Source organism: Phascolarctos cinereus, unplaced genomic scaffold, assembly GCF_003287225.1.
Source record: "Phascolarctos cinereus isolate Bilbo 61053 unplaced genomic scaffold, phaCin_HiC Scaffold_2;HRSCAF=192, whole genome shotgun sequence".
Classification (NCBI taxonomy): domain Eukaryota; kingdom Metazoa; phylum Chordata; class Mammalia; order Diprotodontia; family Phascolarctidae; genus Phascolarctos; species Phascolarctos cinereus.
Window position 1 is genome coordinate 35,071,957 of NW_027555625.1, and position 18,449 is coordinate 35,090,405.

The 18,449-nt window shown below is 43.2% G+C and overlaps 1 protein-coding gene across 4 annotated transcripts in view; it reads left to right on the plus strand.

Annotated features, from left to right (window-relative positions):
- Nucleotides 1–18,449, plus strand: part of KDM3A (lysine demethylase 3A) — a 115,311-nt gene that overhangs the window by 25,062 nt on the left and 71,800 nt on the right. For all 4 annotated transcript variants that reach the window (XM_020969453.2, XM_078149292.1, XM_020969454.2 and 1 more), the window contains 7 exons: nucleotides 5,805–5,915; nucleotides 8,127–8,229; nucleotides 9,427–9,551; nucleotides 10,575–10,647; nucleotides 10,882–10,970; nucleotides 15,327–15,487; nucleotides 15,768–16,348. In XM_020969453.2, coding sequence (XP_020825112.1) covers nucleotides 5,805–5,915; nucleotides 8,127–8,229; nucleotides 9,427–9,551; nucleotides 10,575–10,647; nucleotides 10,882–10,970; nucleotides 15,327–15,487; nucleotides 15,768–16,348 — 1,243 coding nt within the window. The remainder of the gene's footprint in view (nucleotides 1–5,804; nucleotides 5,916–8,126; nucleotides 8,230–9,426; nucleotides 9,552–10,574; nucleotides 10,648–10,881; nucleotides 10,971–15,326; nucleotides 15,488–15,767; nucleotides 16,349–18,449) is intronic.

Genomic DNA, 18,449 nt, shown 5'->3' on the forward strand with positions numbered 1-18,449 from the left:
AGTATATTTAAGTGATACTGACCTGAGTCTCAAAGAATATTTGGAATATATTTTTAGCTGGTGGAATGGGAAGCTCTTGGGGGAGAGAGAGAGAGAGAGAGAGAGAGAGAGAGAGAGAGAGAGAGAGAGAGAGAGACTCTTCAGAGCGGTAGAAGGGGATTTGTGAAGTTGGTAAAAGAAGATCATTTTCCAGACATACAAGATGAGGGGATGAAATAGGGTACCTAGTGACAATCTGAAGCAGTGTCTAGGGAATCCACATGAGAGAAATCAAAGGATTTGTACACTGTAGGCACTTAATGTTTGTTTGAGTTCACCGGAAGGATTGCTAAGCAGCAGCTTTTGGACCAAACAAAGTTGGAAAGCCTGATTTTTTTCTCCCCCTTTTTGGTGACTGGGCCACTATAATTTTGTTATTGAGTTCTAGCAAGGCTCTCCAGGAATAGAAACAAAGACGGTCACCAAGGTTGGTAATCTAGTCTGGGATGTATGAAGTAGGCATGGCAGAAAGTTGTAGCCTATTCAGCTAAAAAGGGACCTTTAGAGGTTTGTCTCCCTCCACCCCCATCCCTTTATTTTACACAGGAGGAAATTGAGGTATAGAGAGATTAGATGAGGGGCAGCTAGGTGGTGTAGTGGATAGAGCGCCGGCCCTGAAGTCAGGAGGACCTGGGTTCAAATTTGGCCTCAGACCAGACACTTGATACTTACTAGCTGTGTGACTCTGGGCAAGTCATTTAACCCCAATTGCCTAAAAAAAAAAAGAAAAGAAAAGAAGAGATTAGATGAGTTCCCCAGGGCCATATGATACAGGAAGGACACAGCAAAGCTGGTATTTGAACCCAGGCTCATTGACGCCACGTTTTCTCTTTCTTTTCACGGGAAGTCTAAATGAGGACAGCACTGAAGTGGGTGCCCAGGAAAGGCTGGGGGAGGGAGGAAAAATGAAGGTGATTAACTAGGTTCAGAGGATTGGGGGAAGGGGGGAGGGGAGGGTAAGGTAAGGAAGGGGAAAAGGTAACAGGTAAAGGTGGTCAAAGAAAGGAAGCATCCCATTAGACACCACCTGTCGGTGTGATGATTGTCTTCCAAACGTGAGGGTGCTGCTGGTCGATGCACAGAATAGCAGTGGAACCCAATGTTTGAATGAATGGCGAAGTTAGGTGGCTGCTGCTAAATCTGTGGTCTTGTTGGTTTCATTATATTAGGAGATGGAGGTGGAGAGGAAGGAGCCAGATGCCACCCAGAAAGATGGCAGAACACTTACATTTGTGAGCTTGAAAGCATTCCAAAAAATGATTATCATGCAGGTTGAAAATTTGGAACAGTTCCTAGGTTTGTTTTAAAGGTACTGATTGGCATGGCACAGCCATATGAAAATCTGACTGTTGAGTGACCATTTACTTGTAGGTATTTGAGTCTAATAAAGTTTGTTACAACAAGGAAAATATAAAATATCATTAGTTTTCTTTTATATGATTCTTTATAATAGGAAGTCATAATTATGCTTTGATCCTTAGAGTACCTCTCCTGAGTAGATAGCTCAAGTGTTCATTATCGCCCTCATTTTGCAAATGGGGAAGCTAATTTGGAGCAGTGGAGTCAGTTTCTCCAAGTTCACCTGACTGTCGAGGGGAAGACTTGAACTCAGGTCTTCTGTACTTGTACTGTCTTGTTATTACTCATTAGTGAGCAGTGGCATCTGAAGTCACCTTCACGTGATGATTTTGCTCGGGTCCCTCGAACCACACTTTGGGTGGTTATTTTTATTTTTACTTCTCTAGACATGTCTCATTTGTGTATATGAACATAAGGACAAAAGAAAAGGGCAGAAATGGAAAAAGCACATTTTTAAAATGATTGTCCATTTAACTTTATGAAACATTTCCATTTTTCTATCATGTGATTCTTTGTTCTTTCCTACACATCTATAACTATCAGGTTTTCCATTAATTGGGATCATAGGTTCAGAGCTCGAAGATACCTTAGTGCTTCTCTAGTCCAACTCTTCACTTGATAGTTGGGAAATTGAAGCTTAGAGAGGTCACCCAACATTATACAGGTAGTCAAGAGTAGAGCCAGGATTCCAGCCCCCAAGACCTGGAATGAGAAATCAGTGCCTTTCTAACAGGCCTTTCATTAGAACCTGTCCAGGGCCTTTTTTTTTTTCCCTTTAGGAGAGAGCTACACTCTTGTCCTGGTTCCCTTTCCTTTAAAGAAATATTGTTGACTTTTAGAGTAGTCTTTTTCAGATGGATTTGCTTGGTTTTCTAGATACAATTGAGGGAAGTAACATTTTTAGATTTTAGAAAAGGAGTCTTTAGGAGAACAAGATTGCTGTCTTAATATATTTCAAGGGTTATTCTGTACATCCCTAAGAAGACAAGTTTTTGACTCTCTATATAAAGAATTTCCCCAAAATTCAAAATAGAGCGGACTGTCTTTTGACATGGGGGTTCTCAGTTGCTGGCAATCTGCAGTAGTATTGTCTGCATTGAGAATGATCGTTGTTTTAGAACAGGAAGGGGATACTTTAGTCTTCCATATTTTTAGGATATGAGGCCTAAGGAAATGAAGTGACTTGATTAAGGTCACACAACTTGTTAATAGTAAGAGAATGAACTCCTCCTGATCTCCACCTCTCTATTATTTTTTCTAGGCAGTGGGTTTTTTTTTCTAGGCAGTGGGGTTAAGTGACTTGCCTAGGGTCACACAGCTAGTAAGTGTTATGTGTCTGAGACTGGATTTGAATTCAGGTCCTCCTGAATCCAGGGCCCATGCTCTATCCATTGCGCCATCTAGCTGCCCCCCCCTTTTAATTCCATTATAATATTAACAAATCAGCACTTAATTTTTCAGTTCTAGCTTATTCTTGTTTTTCTTTAGAATTTGACTTCATTGATTCTAGGTTCTTTTAACTAACTGTAGGTGTATCTCAAGACAGGCCCTTTCACTTTCATCTAGTCAATAAATTAATCAACGTTCATTAAGCCCCTTCCATGTTCCAGGCTCTATGTTAAGCGCTGGGGATACAAGAAGAGGCAAGAAAGCCCCTGCTCTCAAAGAGCTTGCAGTCTTATACCCTTGCAGCATGTCTTTCCTCTGACACTGCCACCTCGCGCCTGGACTGTTGCCGTACCGAGTGGACCTTCTGCCTGCCCCATCTCTCTCCAGTCTAGGCTGTCTTCCATTCAGCCACTAAAGTTAAGGTGATTTTCCTAAAATGCAGGTCTGAACATTTCACCCCCTCCCACTCAGACTCCAGTGGCTGACAACCTGTTGTCTCCAGGATCATACAGATTGCTCTGTTTGGTGTTCACAGCCCTTGATGATCCAGCCCCCTCCTCCCTTACTAGTTTTCCTACACCTTGCTCCCTGCCTTGTACTCTTCGATCCAGTGACGCTGGCCTCCTGGCTGTTCAACAGCAAGACCCTTTGCTTTGGGCATTTTCCCTGGCTTATTCTCATGCCTGCATCACTCTCACCTCGGTTTTTTTTGCCTCCTTCATTTCTTTCAAGTCTCAGCTAAAATCCCATCTTCCCTTTTCCAATCCCTCTTAATTCTAGTGCCTTTACTCTTTGAATTATTTCCTATTTTCTTGTATGTAATTCATTTGTACGTATTTGCTTGTGGTCTTCCCCATTAGATTGTGAGCTCCTTGAGGGTAGGAACTATTTTTTATTTTTGTGAGGTTTTTGTTTTTTGTTTGTTGCCTCTTTTTGTATCCCCAGTACTTAGCATAATGCTTGGCACGTGATAGATGCATAGTGTTTATTGACTGACTCTTTGCTGAACTCTTTTCTCTGTATCCTCCCAGCCTTTATAATTATTATTATTATTTTTTAAGTAGTTGGGGTTAAGTGACTTGCCCAGGGTCACACAGCTACTAAGTGTCAAGTGTTTAGTCTGAGACCAGATTTGAACTCAGGTCGTCCTGACTTCAGGGCTGGTGCTCTGTCTCCCGGTGCTGCCCTTTCTGGCCTTTATTATTAATCCCTCTGCAGATAATTCTTAGATCTGTTCAGCCAGCCCTAGTCTCTTTTTAACTTCATTTCTACAGCATGAGCTGCCTGCCTATGGAACATTTCAAACTGGATGTCCTGTGGGCATTTCTAACTCTGTGTAAAGCAAAACTCTCTTCAATCACTTGTTTTCTGAACTTTCTTTCCCCTTACGGCTGAAGGTACCACCATCCTTCTAGTCATCTGGGTCCTTCCATTTGGTACAGTCCTCTTCTCCTTCCTCATGTTTACCCATTGCTGGTGTATTGCCAGATCTCTGTTGGTGCTTTCTCCACATCTCTCTCCTGTTCCCCTTCCTGTCCACTCACATAGTCACCATCCAACTTCATTCCCTCTTTGGTTTGTTGCCTAGACAATTAGAAGAGCCCCTCCTGGCTGGTGTCCTTTCTCTTCTCCATTCTTCTTTTCTGGTTCTGTCTCATGCCTGGAATACCTTACCTCCTCCTCATCTTGGGATCCCTGGCTCAAGATGCAGTTTAAAGTGCTGCCTTCTTTATCAAGTCTTTCTAGGTCCCCCTAGGAAGCTCCCCTGAGCAACTACCTTGCGTTTATTTTTACATGTCTTCCTTATATACTGCTGTGAGGTCCACATCCTCATTACAAGGGAAACTTCTTAGGGGCAGAGACTTAAAACTCTTTCATTTAAGTTTTTGTAGCCAGTAACGATTTTTAAACTTGTAGTCCACAATGACAGTATCCTTATGTAAGTTTTTGTAGCTGGAGCACTTCAAACATTTGATTGATTGACTATATCAGAATTATCCAGAAGCAACTTGGTATAGTGAAGTTTGGAAACAAATGAGTTCTGATTCAGGTTTTTCTAAGTTGTGATACTTTTATAAAAATCAGTTTCTGTGATTATAAAATGAGAGGCTAAAATTTCTTAATATAGTGGTTTAAAGTTTGCAGAGTGCTTTTCATAATAAGATTGAATAAGAACTGAAGGTTTGTTAAAAAAGAACTTTTCATACATTTTCTAAATTGAACCTCACAGCCGCTTTGTGGTAGTGTTATGGCCATTTTAGAGCTAAGAAAGCAGCATGGTATAGTGGATAGAGAAGCTGGTCTCAAGGGACAGAAAGGTGGGGTCAAGTCACTTAATCTCTCAGTTCCCTAGACCAGTAGGGTTAAACTCAAATAGAAACAGATCCCTGCAGGCCACATATTGACTTAGAAACACAAATTAACAATAGGTTTTAATGCCCTTTTATTTTGCTAAACATTTCCCTGTTACATTTTAATCTGGTCAAAGCAGATGAGTTTGACACCTATTAAAAACTATTAAAGATTATTAAATTGCAGAGAAGGTGCCTACCTGCCTTGGTAGAGAGAGAACCCTCATTTTAGACAGAAATCACAGGTGTGTCCCCCGTCCCTTGTTTTACAGAAGAGGCAATCAAGGATCAGGTTAAGCGGCTTGTCCATTATCGCAAAGCTAGGTGAGGTGGGATTTGGGCCCCCTTCTCCTCAAACACTCTTTCCATTATGCTACACTGCTTTCTGGTTCCAAAAGTCTGCCTTGTACTTACTGGTTTAAACTTTGTTTTAAAGGCCATAATGTTTCTTTAACTGATCTTATTCTGGTTTGGAATACATGTACACATATGCACATTCATTGTTATTTTGGTTTCAATGACATTTGTTGCTTTTGCAGTAAATAAATTTGCAATAAATAAAGCTATATTCTGGTTTTCTCTTAGTTCTAATTTTCAGAGTTCTACTGATGTTATTTATACTGATGCCCAAATCAAGAAGTATGTGTAAATTTTTCTTTGTTTTAGCTGTACAAATCCTTATTGGATAAGGCTGGTTTAGGACCCGTCACCTCCATCCGTTTTCTTGGAGAAAACAGAAGAGTATTCATTTCTAAAGACCTTCTGAAGCCTATACAGGTAAACTTCAGACTAGATCTGCTGTAAACATGTGACATTCAAAAAGTTGATCTCACTCCTGGGTTCTAGCAGTGGTTTATCATAATTGGCTTATACAGGTCAGAGCTGTCCAGAAGCTTGAAGGCTTGACAAATCGAGACTTTGCTTATGGGTTCTTCCCCTCTGCTGCTGCTGTTATTTTGGGAGAGAACAGATGGTAGTTATGGGAGCTAGTTTCTCCAGCTAGTAAAGACCACAGGCTTATTTACATGGAACATATAGATTTCCACAAACCTCCCTTTCTCTCAGTAAAATGGAGTGTAAGGATTATTTTTTTCCTCTTTTCATGTATCTTTTATGTTTCACACTGCCATTTTGTAGTTTTTTCCTATAAGATTGTCATTTTCATTTTTATTTGACTTTACCTATATGCTGGTATTGGAAGAGATCACTGTTATTTTGTCAGCCCTTGGGAGAAGTTTCTTCATTTACAAAGTTAATAGTTTATTCTTTTGTTTTGGGCTGTTTGATCAATCTGAATGTGAAACTGTTAACTATAAAACCTACCCGAGCTCTCGAGCCTTTAATGTGGCAGAAGCAAAGGAATCACAAAGGAACAGACAAGCACACAAGACTTGCTTTTGGGCTTTGTCTGTTTCCAAGGTGGTTGAACACTCCAAAAGTTCCCACCCTTGCCTTTTTTTCACTTCTCTCTCTGCTGCTCACTTCTAGAGTAACTTCTATTTGTCTGGGCCTGAGAGGCCCTCGATCTCATTGACACCCTCCCTCACTATTGGTTCTTGGTTTTGGACCCTGGAGTTTATCCCATGAGGGAGCTCCCTTTGCCCTTCTCCACCTAAGCTGATTCATCATTGCCAGTCTTAGGGAGTGGTACAGACACTAACTGGCAAAGGAGCTGATCCCTGTGTGTCAGAGAAAGGACTTCAGTGTGGGTCTTTCAACTTAATTCCACTCTCCTGTATGCCACCTGCCCTTTCTCATATTCCTTTGGTTCTAGGCCAGTTAGACTGTTCGTTCACACCCTGGTAGAATGCCCTCGCTCACTCTGCCCCCACTTTATTCATATGGTTTCCTTCCCTCTGCCCAGCTCTTTAAACAGCTTTCTGTTGTCTTCCTAAGTTTCTGATGACCTTTTCTATTCAGACCTCCCATAGTGCTTTATTTAAAGCTTTTTATTTGAAATTCAGTAGTTATCAGCACCAGCATTCAAATAAAATAGTCATTCATGATACCAAATTATAGTTTTTTAAAAAATGAATATCTATTTAACAAAACCGGTCCATTTGCACCCCTACTCCCTCCTAATCTTTGTTGAACCTTTCTTCCTTTGACTTTTCACGTTTTGCTTGTACATCTCTTAGTGCGGTGGTATAACTTGTGTTATTCTCCTTCTGAGAAGCTTCACAGATGGAGCAATTATGTCTTATGCCTTCCTTTCACAATAGTATATCACCTGTCCAACACTCAGCTGGTTAATTAAAAAAGTTATTTTTTGTAAGTTGAGGAAAAGATTGGTGAACGTACTGTGTGCTTTCTACATGGATGTGGTTGATGGTACCACCGTCTGAGCAGTCATGTGCTACACTTTGGTGTTCGTACCAAACCCATCGCCAATTCTACATTGCCTTTGATTTGAATGGAGCTAGATGACCTTTGGCCTTCAGGCCACATGTGGCCTTCTAGATCCTTAAGTGCTGTGTCTTGACTGAATCCAAATTTTACAGAACAAACTTTACATTTGGATTCAGTCAAAAGGCTGCACTTAAGGGTCTAGAAGGCCTCGGGTTCCTCACTCTTGAAGTAGACTCTGGGTGTTGTTTTTGGTCACATTAGGTTACTAGTACATTTCCCATAGTCCTAGCCATTTGGTATTGTCAAACTGTAGGCTATCCTGGAACTATTTCTCATCTGTCTGGCTTTTGGCAGTCATACTTTAGCTTGCAGAATGTTAGTTAGCTGCTAAAAGTTAGCGGCTCACCAAGGAATGGAACGTCATCTCTTCTGTTTGCTGTTCATTTCTTTAGAGTTTGTTTGCTTCGTCCTTTTGGTGCCAGCAAACATTGTTTCTATTAGTCTGCCCGAGAAGCATGCAAATATCTATTGGAAAATGAACTTTATCAAAACTCTTAGACTCATTGCTTGGTTTGGAAAGTAGTTTAGCTGTAGGAAGTAGGTATTAACTATTTACTTCACCGATCTCTACTTTATCAGGATGTAAATGGCCTTCGACTTTCTCTTATGGATCATCAGAATATCAGTAAAGAATTTCAAGCCTTGATTGTGAAACATTTAGATGAAAGCCATTTATTACAAGGTATGTATCTATGTGACTCGGATGTTAGGAGATGTTAAAGTCCAAGCTAAACTTTTGGCGGTTTTCATTATAGACCACATCTTCTTTCTTCTAATGCTTCATTTGTCTAACACTATTTAGAAATTCCTTGCCTGCCTTTTTTGTGTTGCATACTTAAGTATTCTGTGATAAAATCTCAGTAATTCGTTGTTACTAGAAAGGGAACTGAGAGCATCTGAAATTATTATGTTTAAGTAGGTAGAAGATGGACAACAGAGCTAGTCTGGGCTGTATAGTGGCAAGATGACCCTCAAAATGCCAGTCTTGTGAAATCGTGCACACCAGACTTCTTACCATTATATTCTCATGTTACCCATTACCAAGCATGACTGTCGTGTTCTAGCAGTTTCATAATAAAAATAAGTTGACTGAACCCAGTAAGATCCCTAGACTTGGTTTCCTCCGCAACCCAACCAGTCTCTGATTTGCTAATTTGAACAATTCCTCAGTGTTGCAGATGCATCAAAACAATCAGGCAGGATGTCTGTGGGAAAAGGGAATTCAGTAGAAATTTTATGTAATAATGACCACTTTCACCAAAACATACCTATGCATTCCATACATCCCATATCTGGGGGGGATTGGTACTGTATTTCACTCCATTTTTCCTACATTTAAGGCAAGTCTGTAAATCTGATAAACTAAAAGCAGTTTTTCTTGTAATCTAGATGCTGTTAGATTAAGAATTTTACTGGTTTGTTTTTTGTTTTGTTTTGTTTTTTCCAAAGAATGAATGGATTAGGAAGCTGTTAGCTCATTGGTATCAGCCCTGCTGACCATGTATTATGATATTCTGAAGTACTGTAATTTAAGAAATTATAAACTTCCAAGGTTTGTCTGTATTTGGAAGGAAGTTCACTTACCATCAGTTGGCTGTTTCTTAGGAAAATTATGAGATTTGTTAACTAAGCTATTTGGAGTTACTGTTTTAATTGAGCATTTATGTAGGTATTTTTAAAAGGGAAAATTGGTAATTATAAAAAGAAAAGATCTTGTAAAATCTCCTTTGGTAACCTACATGTATTCTTAGAAGCATCTAGTCATAAAAATTCTCATCAATCCCCAAGGAGGCCAAGGAAAAGATTATGCTGAGAAATTGATGTTAATGGAATAAATAAACAAACTTGAAGGTTCCGTTTTTCTTTTTCTCTTTTAAAGGTGACAAAAACTTAGTTGGTTCAGAAGTAAAAATTTATAGTTTGGATCCATCTACCCAGTGGTTTTCGGCAACTGTTGTCAATGGCAATCCAACCTCAAAAACACTCGAAGTGCGCTGTGAAGAGGTAACTTTGGCCTCCTGGAATTTATGAGGCTGGGGGTGGAGAGGATAAACCTTATCAGGGACCTTCTTCCCATGCATTGAAAGAAATACAGCACCATCATGGTAGGAGGCAGGCTCCCAGTGGTTAGCATTCCTTTTTTCCTTCGTTAAATGTTTGAGGTCTCCTAGAGTGCTGGGGCCCTGCTCCACAGTCTCAGTTAGCCCCTAGATCCATTCGTTTGCCAGATCTGGTTTCTGCCTTGCCAACCCTTCTCTCTGCTGTGAATCACCAGCCTCTTTTAGTCCCTCCTCATCTCTCTCGGGCCTGTTTTTAAAAAGAACCCCTTACTTGTTCCCAGCAGAGATTGGAGCTCAGTGCTCCTCTCCGGCAGGGGCCATGGGCAGATCGTGACCTAACATTAAAACAGACTGCTCCAGCTGTGATATAAAGCCTTCTTTTTCCTGGCGTGTCCTGCCTCACGTCACTCCTTTTTGTACTCAGGCTGAGTGGCTCTCGTGCTGTCCCTCACTTGTCTCTGTGCCTTGGCACCAGCTGTGCCCTTGAATGCCTGGCTCCCTCCTCTGCAACTCCTTTCTTGGTTTCTTGGAGACCCACCCCAAATGCCACTTTCCACATAAAGCCTCCCCTGACCTGCTACTCTTCCCACTGGTGGCCTTCGAGAATTACCCCAATGTCCAACTGTTCCCCTGAGGGCTGGGGCCTTGTTTCCTCATTGTCTTTTCTATCACTCATGCTTAGCGTGGCACCTGTCACTTAATACTCCTTGCACGGTTTGGGAGGCTAAGACTCCAGCCTGAGGATTTCAGTCATGAGGAGTTTCCTGACGATGTAAGGATACTGTCATTGTGGGCTACAAGCTTAATCGTTACTGGCTCCTCAGGAGAGTTCCACCTTGTGTTATCTGGCCTTTTAAGTTCCTCCACAATTGGCTTTCGCCCTAGTAGAGTAAAATTTTTCAGATTTCCCCCAAATAAAAGAACTTAGTTAAACTTTCTACTTACTCTTTTTATTCCTTGTTTAAAGATTCCAGCTCTAAAAATTGTTGATCCAGCACTGATTCATGTTGAAGTTGTACATGACAGCCTTGGGAATTGTGGTAAGAGTTAATTGTTTGGTTCTTCCTGTGCATGCCTTTGCCTTCATTTCAATATTAGAAAAAGAAAAGTGACAGAACTTTTTTTTAAAATAATAATTTTTCCCCCAAATACATGTAAAAAATTTTTACGTTTGTTTTTTTACAATTTTGGTTTCCAAATTCTCTCCATTCATCTTTCCCCTCCCCCTTCCCAGAGACAATAAGCAATCTCATAGAAAGTGTTGACTTTTTCAGGAAAAGCTAAGAGAGTGAATGCCGTGAAACGAAAGTCTTCTGAGAGCAAAGGAGGCCTGGAGTCAAAGCATCCTCGACCCGGCTCAGAGGTAATCCAGAAGTTCTTTCTTCTAAGATTTTTAAAAGGCCAGGTGACCAGGGTCAGCTGGCAAAGGCTGATTGCTGGTTAATTTTTGAGGGCTTCTCTTTTGCCCTCTTCTCTTCTAGACCAGGTCCGTATGGATCATGGCTATAATTCTTCCATATCAGCAAGTGGAAATAAAACACGTTTTTATTTCTTTTTATGAAAAGTGTTTTTTGCTGGCAGCCCTCAGTAGGCTTGATCTTCAGTATTTGGAGGCCTTTTTCTGCACGGATTGATCAAGAGATTGTGCTTGGGGGGTCTGATAGGAGGAAAAGTCCTTAGCTAGAAGAGACCAGTGAAAGGAGGTCTAGTGTTACATAACACATGCCTGTCTTCAAAAGTCTGCTAACTAACATTACACTATGACTTTAGGGGTACCCTGTATATTAAGTGGTTGGCCTGAATTTGCTTTGTGCCCCATAACAGTATATGGGCTTATCTGAAGGCTCCCTTATTGAGTATGTGCTAAATAACAGTGGTGACCTTGAGCCAGAACATTGGTCAGATCCAAGTGGAGAATCACTTTTACAGAGTTACAAACTAACCTCAGAATTCTCTTTTGTGTTCAGCTGGCTAGCTTTTTGTTTCAACTCTGTTTTTTTTTAAAAACAAGAAATATTCTAATGCCCGGTTTAAAAAAAAAAAGCTACCTAAATATATTTATATTAGCTATGTGATGTGGGTAATTGCTTATGAAGTCATTATCAGAAGCACTTCAGTCCTTGTGGGGCTTTGCTAGCTGGGTTTGATACAAAGTCTCACTCTGTAGGAACTTTGACCTATAACTAGCTACACTGATACATTTAGGACAGTTGCTTGGGTAACAGCCAGGGTTTGAATGAAGGGCAGGGGGCAGTGTCCAGGCAGAGTCTAAAGGCACGCCCCAGGAAATGGTTAGGCGTAGAAGCAGGGTGATACCCCCTGGCCTGGACCTGATTGTGAACGTAGGGGCATCTTAGAGGGTGTGGTGCACACTGGTATTAGAAGTGAGAATCAGAAAGTAGTGGGGTGTAGATAGGTAAAATAATAAGGTCAGTTTGGCTGTTCATAACCAGACAGGACACCAGCAATCTAGGATCCTAGGCAGGAAGAGAGCTGACTGAGCCAGGAATTCCTGATTTATTGGGGAAACTTGGGTAAAATGATGGAGCAGATAATCAACTGTCCCAGCAGTTGATATGAGAGAAGGTGTATACCTTATAATTACAGAGTTCCTCATAGTAATACGTTCTCTATATTCTCATTAGGTGCTTATAACAACCCTATAAAGTACATACTATTATCTTTATTTGGTAAGAAAACCAGGGTCAGAAGAGGTTGTGACTTGGAAGATCACACCAGAAATGGAAGAAGCCTCGACAGTCAGCTTCTGAGGAGATAATGAAATATTTCCTAGGAAGATAAACCAGCCATCTCCCAGAAGCCAAGCTCAGAAAGTCCGTTTCAAGCAGTAGACAATTCATTGTATCATAAGCAATGACACTGATGTCATTAGGGGTCTTAGTGAGTGTGGTTTTTGTGGGGCTAAGTGATATCCTTGGTATGATCTGGTCGCATGTATGTGCGTAGAGGAAGGAGTTGGTGGAAAGCAGTCTCATTGAAGGTTAAGTGGAGTGAATGTGATGGTCTTCCCAGTGTGGCATTTTTATTTTATTTTGATGTGTTAAGTTGCAGTAAGGTTGATACTGTGAAGGTGTGAGGGATGGCCTCAGTGTCTTTGGGAAAGGGAGATCATGAAAGTATGATTTGGGTCTTGGATTCTAAGATTCAGTGAGGAGTCTGGAGACATATCAGTGAATGAAAACACATTTTGGAATAGGAGATGTAAGATGTAGAATGAAAACCAATGTGAGTTTGCTATGCGACATAAAGCAGGTCTCTGGCCCCCCCCCCAACCCCCCTGCTGTGGGACAAGGAGCTTAAACTAGGTATCTGACAGCATTAACTTAGGTCAGTGGCAGGCTTCAATGGTCCCACAGTGGAAATGATGGACATGTGACTTAGCTCAAGACCTTATCATTTTAAAGGTGGTGAGTATGCAGGGAACAATCTGTCCTTTTTTCTGCAGCAGATGTAGTTGAGAGTTGGCATGTTGAGAGAGGACCAGGTGAGGAGGAATCAGGTTAATTTTATGGAGTTTGACGATTGGCTGCAATACCATATTTTGTATACTGTAGTGAAACTTGTTGGAAGCTACTCCACTCTAAGGTTTCTTTTGCTGTTTAAGATGGGGTCTTGAGAACCTTTTATACTGTTCCAGCATCAGCTCTTTCCTGAAGGTCTCCTGCTAAACTAGACTCTTCCTCAAATTGACCAAGTGTTTTTGGTTAGTGGGGAAAGAATCTGCTGAGGAATGTGAGCCCACAGTTTCCCGTTTTTTGAAGTGAGATCATGTACTCACATTGTCTGTGTCTGCTGGCAGGGCAGAGCTATTGTCGTGAGTAGTATAGAAGACCACCAAGAAAAAACAGTTAAGCACAATATCAACCCCTTAACTAACTAGAGACTCGCGCTTAGGTTCTTGTTAAGTGTATGTGGAAAGTGGATTCAGTGATTTGGCCACCTGTCCTTCTTGATAAGCCTGTAGAAATGTGAATATTAGTTTAGTCCATTTTCTGCTGAAGTGAAAATCGATCTGGCTGGGTCCGGTCCGTATTAGCAGAATGGCGACATTTTTGCTTCCTTTTTCTTGTCCTTGAATCGGATTCTTGGTCAGTTGACTCTGCTTAGAAATAGCTGAGCTCAGTGGTTGTCTGTCCCTTTTAAGTTTCTCAGGAAGACGTCATGCACAATCGTTTCTCAGTGTTACCACTGATAACAGTTAGCTCTTTTATGAAGAAGAGACTCAGTTTTGGTCTGCATTCGATTTGCCAGGCATGGTAGAGGCTTGGAAAAAGAGAAGGCGTTGGAACAGATGCATTGCAGTGTCGAACCGCTGGCTAGGGATCCAGGCGGTCATTACCAGCTCTGGCATAGAAAGAGGGTCATCACCTAGGATGCTTAGGACAGGTGAGCCTTGTGGAACGAAGAAACATTGGAAGTGACTTGATCATTGTTGGATGGCTCATCTAGGAATAAGTAGCATCATTGGAATCTTAGAGCGGACCTGAGTTAGATCCAGTCCCGTGAACGCTGCCCTCCTGTGGTGCGCACCTTCGAAGCCCGAGGAGGGGAGTGACTCACTGCAGACGCACACAGCTAGCTCGTGATTCGAGTGTGGATCTTTGGCTCCTGACTCACTAGGGTAGGGTGATAGGTATTTAACAGAAAAGGGCTAAGAGATAAAACATGTAGCGGTGGTGAAGGTGGGCTGCCTCCAAGGCATAGAAGGACTCGATTCTCTGTTAATGTCATGTGAACAAATGTTTTCAGTTATGAGAAAATTTGAAAACTTTGCATACTTGTAAGCAGTGCTTAGAGTAGATGATACCAATGAAATATCAATGTTTGATCTAAATTCAGAATTTTCTTTACTACTTTAAACTTTTCTTAATGTAACCCTATAGTTAGAAATTAGTGAGCCCCTGAAGAATCTTGCAATTATTTCTTCTTTCAACTTATCCCGTAACACAAAAGATACATTGAGTGGTGGGCTGGGGGTAGAGAGCTAAATGAAGGTGGCGGGAATTGGGGTTTGTGAGTTTTCTGGCTGTTTAAGGCAGGCGTAGGTATGGGAGGTGGTGCAGTCTATGCTTCAGCCGCAGGTCAGCTGGGGCTCCGGGTTCAGATTATTCTCCTACTCCAAGTCCTCCGGTGCTGGGCATACTAGGTGCATGAGTTCATTGCTGAGTATAGAATGCATTTGTGAAGCCGAGTCTATCCTACTTTTGGACTGTCAGCTGTTACTGTCTTTGTTGGCTCTGAGGACTAACATCTCTACCAGCCTACCCTGTCTTTTGTGAACGGGGCTCTTTAAGGCTGTGCCCATTAACTCTTGTGGATCCTGTTCTAAACAGTGACTTCTGTGCCTTCTGTTATTGTATAATTTTTATAACATAGCAGCTTATCAGCAGGTGATAGCTTTTTTCCATTTGCCCAGAGGGAAACTTTAATTCATCATGACGCATGTTGTGGGAAGACTTAAATGTCATAGCAGTCTGATAGAATTATAAAAACACCCAGGGAGTGGTGCTTGCTACAAGATAGTAGAACTTGCTCAGTTCACAGTCTTTGCAGGCTTGGACTACATCTGCTGCTTTCAGTCAGATTGCAGTTCTGTTGTAACCACTTCTGCTTGTGGGTGTTGAACCAAGGTTAGGGTTTTTGCCCAGAGTCGGGGCTTGTCACACCAGCATGCTCATTTGGGGTTGGTGTCTTTCAGGCGTCGTGCAGTCCGGGTGCTGTGCAGTCTGTTCCCTCGACAGGCCTTAGGGAGGTGCTCCCTGCGTGCACTGCGACAACTCCAGCTAGCAAGAACCTCAGGCAGAGCACTCCTCGGGCAGCTAATTCTCCACCAAGTGTTGGAGCGAAATCTCCTCAAGGGTGAGTTGGTTAAACATAAAAATTTGAGAAATAGGTCCCAGGGCCGAGGTCCCAGTTTTACTGAGGAGGCCAGAGAGGATAATCGGCAGTAAAAGGCCCAGTGTTCTGAAGACAAGGGAGACCAGAAGAGCGCTTGAGAAATGCTCATCTCTGGCGCCGTTAGAGCAGTTCCCTAGCTTGCCTCAGAAGAACAGCGTTCTCGGTTTGGGGTGTGGAGTTTTTAGGAGCTGTGCTTCCATTCATGCTTTCTCTGTTCCTGTTGTGTGTTTCTGTCCTTCAGAGATCATGCACAGAGTTTACCCGAAGGATTTTCTTCTTGTCTGAACATACAGACAGAGACACCAGGAAAGAGCACAGACCTGGAGGCACTTTGTCAGCAGCCAGCCAAAGCTGGAACAGGGGACTTAAAACACCCGAGCGAACCCAGAGTGAAGTATACTCAGCTGAAGACTCTGAGCCGACTTCCTTTGCCCAGCACACAAAGTTATAATGACAGTGACAAGAAAACCCCGGTCGAGTCCTTGGTCAAAACCCCTGTGGATCTCCTTTTGGAGGACTTACCGCAGCCCACCCAGCGGCCGCAGGAGCCTTCCCAGGAAGGACTGGAGGCAGCAGAGACTGCTGAATTGCAGAAGCACCTGGACTGTAAACCTTCCACGTCGGAGGTATGCGCCGCCCTCAGCAGCGAGCCTGCAGCCAGAGCCCCTCCGACCAGCCAGCCAAATAGTGCTGAGGGCGGGGATCCTGAAAACTCTTCCTTTGTATGTTCTTCCCTCTGGGGGAGTTCCAAAGAGATTGCCCCCAGTGTGAGACATGAGAATGACAGCTGGCACGCAGGAAGTGGCAGCAAAGTCCAGAATGGTGAGCGCTTATCCACTTTGTGTGGGATTGACGTACCTTTTTAACTTGGGTCTCTTGAACTAACTTAACTTGAGTCGCCTTCCTTCACCGAGCTTCCAATGCTTTCAGGTTCGAGACTGTCTTACCCATCTTGTTCGTTCTCATGTTTCCTTTCCCTCACACCCTCGTGCCTTGAGTACAGTAAACAGCACTAAAACATCTGTGGAAAGATTGAGCGTATTGCAGAGTGCCATTCAGTTCAGTGCATTGAGTGCTGAGCACTGTGCTGAGACTGTCACATGTGAGATACCAGGGAGAAAATATCCTTAAATAGCAAAAAAATCAGAGCAGCCCGGAGTAGCGAGAAAGAGTATACCTTTTGGGGTCCAGAGGACCCGGCTTCACATTCCAGTTCTTCCACGTAATACTATGGGCTCTTGCATACTCTCTCTCTCTTCTTTGGGCTTTCAGAAGACCATCGTCTCCTAGTTCTTCTGTCTAAAGCTTCCCATGCCGGTCTCCTTGGCTGGTTCACGTGCCACAGCGTGCCCCCCAACTGTGTTTCCCAAGGCTTAGTCCTGGGCGCCTTACTCACTCTGCAGGCCTGTTCTTAGCATAATGTTTTAAGATACAGACTTCCCTCTTGCTCCTTGGACGTTTCAAAGTGAATGGCCCAGAGACATCTCCAGTTCACCATGTCTGGCCTTCTTTGGCTTCTGTGATGTGGGGGTTACCCTCCTACTTGGACTACATGCCTTCCCTTCATGCATTTCTCTCCTTATCCAGCCCACACTGTAGGGGAGGCCTGTTTGGTTTAGTGGAAGACTAATGGTCATAAATGCGGGAGGAGAGAGCAGAGAGTCCCAGTGTCTGATGCCCTGTAGGTGGAGGAGGTTTGGGCAGCGGAGAGCTCACCAGTCACTTTGACAGAGCACTTTCAGTGGCGTGACGAACTGGAAGACACATAGCTAGGGGTGGAGGAGAGTAGTGAAGGCAGTGAGAAAATGGAGTCGTCCCCACCCCTCTTCACACATACAAAGAAAGGGAAAAATCATTCCTGCCCTCAAGGAGCTCACAGTCTAATGGGAGGAGACAAACCCCTGTGTACAAACAGGGGATAGACAAGGTAAGTTGGAGGGAGGAAGGCATTTCCATTGAGGGGAACCAGAAAAGGTAGGGCTTCAGCTGAGCCTTAAAGGAAGCCAGGAGGCGGAGATGAGGAGAAGAGACTTGATCATCTTTGGAGGCAGTAGGGAAGGAACCAGTAGGTGGGGAGAGGTGGACGATTTGAATCTGGGGAATGGTTCGTCGTTGAGACAAGGGTCTTTTAAACTGAATGAATTGGGTTGAGTGATTTGGCATTGTCAGAAAGAGGGGGGAGGAGTTGAGTAGGAGGTGATGCCAGAGATTGGAGATGGGGGGAATGGGAGAAGAGGAATCTTGTGGAATTGCCTGAGAGACCCCCTCTGAAATAGAGGAGAGAGCGAGGCAAATAAGAGAGTTGAAGACAGAAGAAAGTGTGAAATGGCTACTGTGGGAAGTGGGAGGAGTTGGGAGACTGCCTTGCAGCAGTGAGGGCCCAGTGGAAATTGGGTAACATGGATGGTGGGAGTGACTGAGGGCCGAGGTGTTGGCAAGCAGTGGGCAGCAATAGGACAAGGGGGCAGTGTGGAGTTAATGGCAAGCTATGGAGTTGAGGTTAGAAAGGGAGGCAGTTGTAGACAGAGCAGTCCTGTTGGGTGGAGGGATTGGGAATTGGGAGGGCTGAGGCAGAGAGAGAGGGAGGTAGAGCAATAGGTTGTGTTCAGATGGGGAATGGAGAATTGGGGAAGGAGGGAGAACTCTCACGAGTCATGGTGAAATGTGGTGTGTAACTGTCCCTAGATGGGGCTGGCGTGGAGTGAAGGACAGTCGTTGGGTCTAAGAAGGTGGCGGGATTGGAGGTGAGAGCGTCGAACGTTCTAGTCCCCTAGTACAAGGACAGGCAGAGGGAAGAGAGGACAGTGGGCAGCCTGCTGCTGATCTCCTTTACCAACAGGGGGAGTGGGCCAGCCACAGTTTGGACTGAGTGGACTTCAGAAGAGTAGAGTTTTCTGAGTATCAGTCTCAGGAGTGAGTTAAC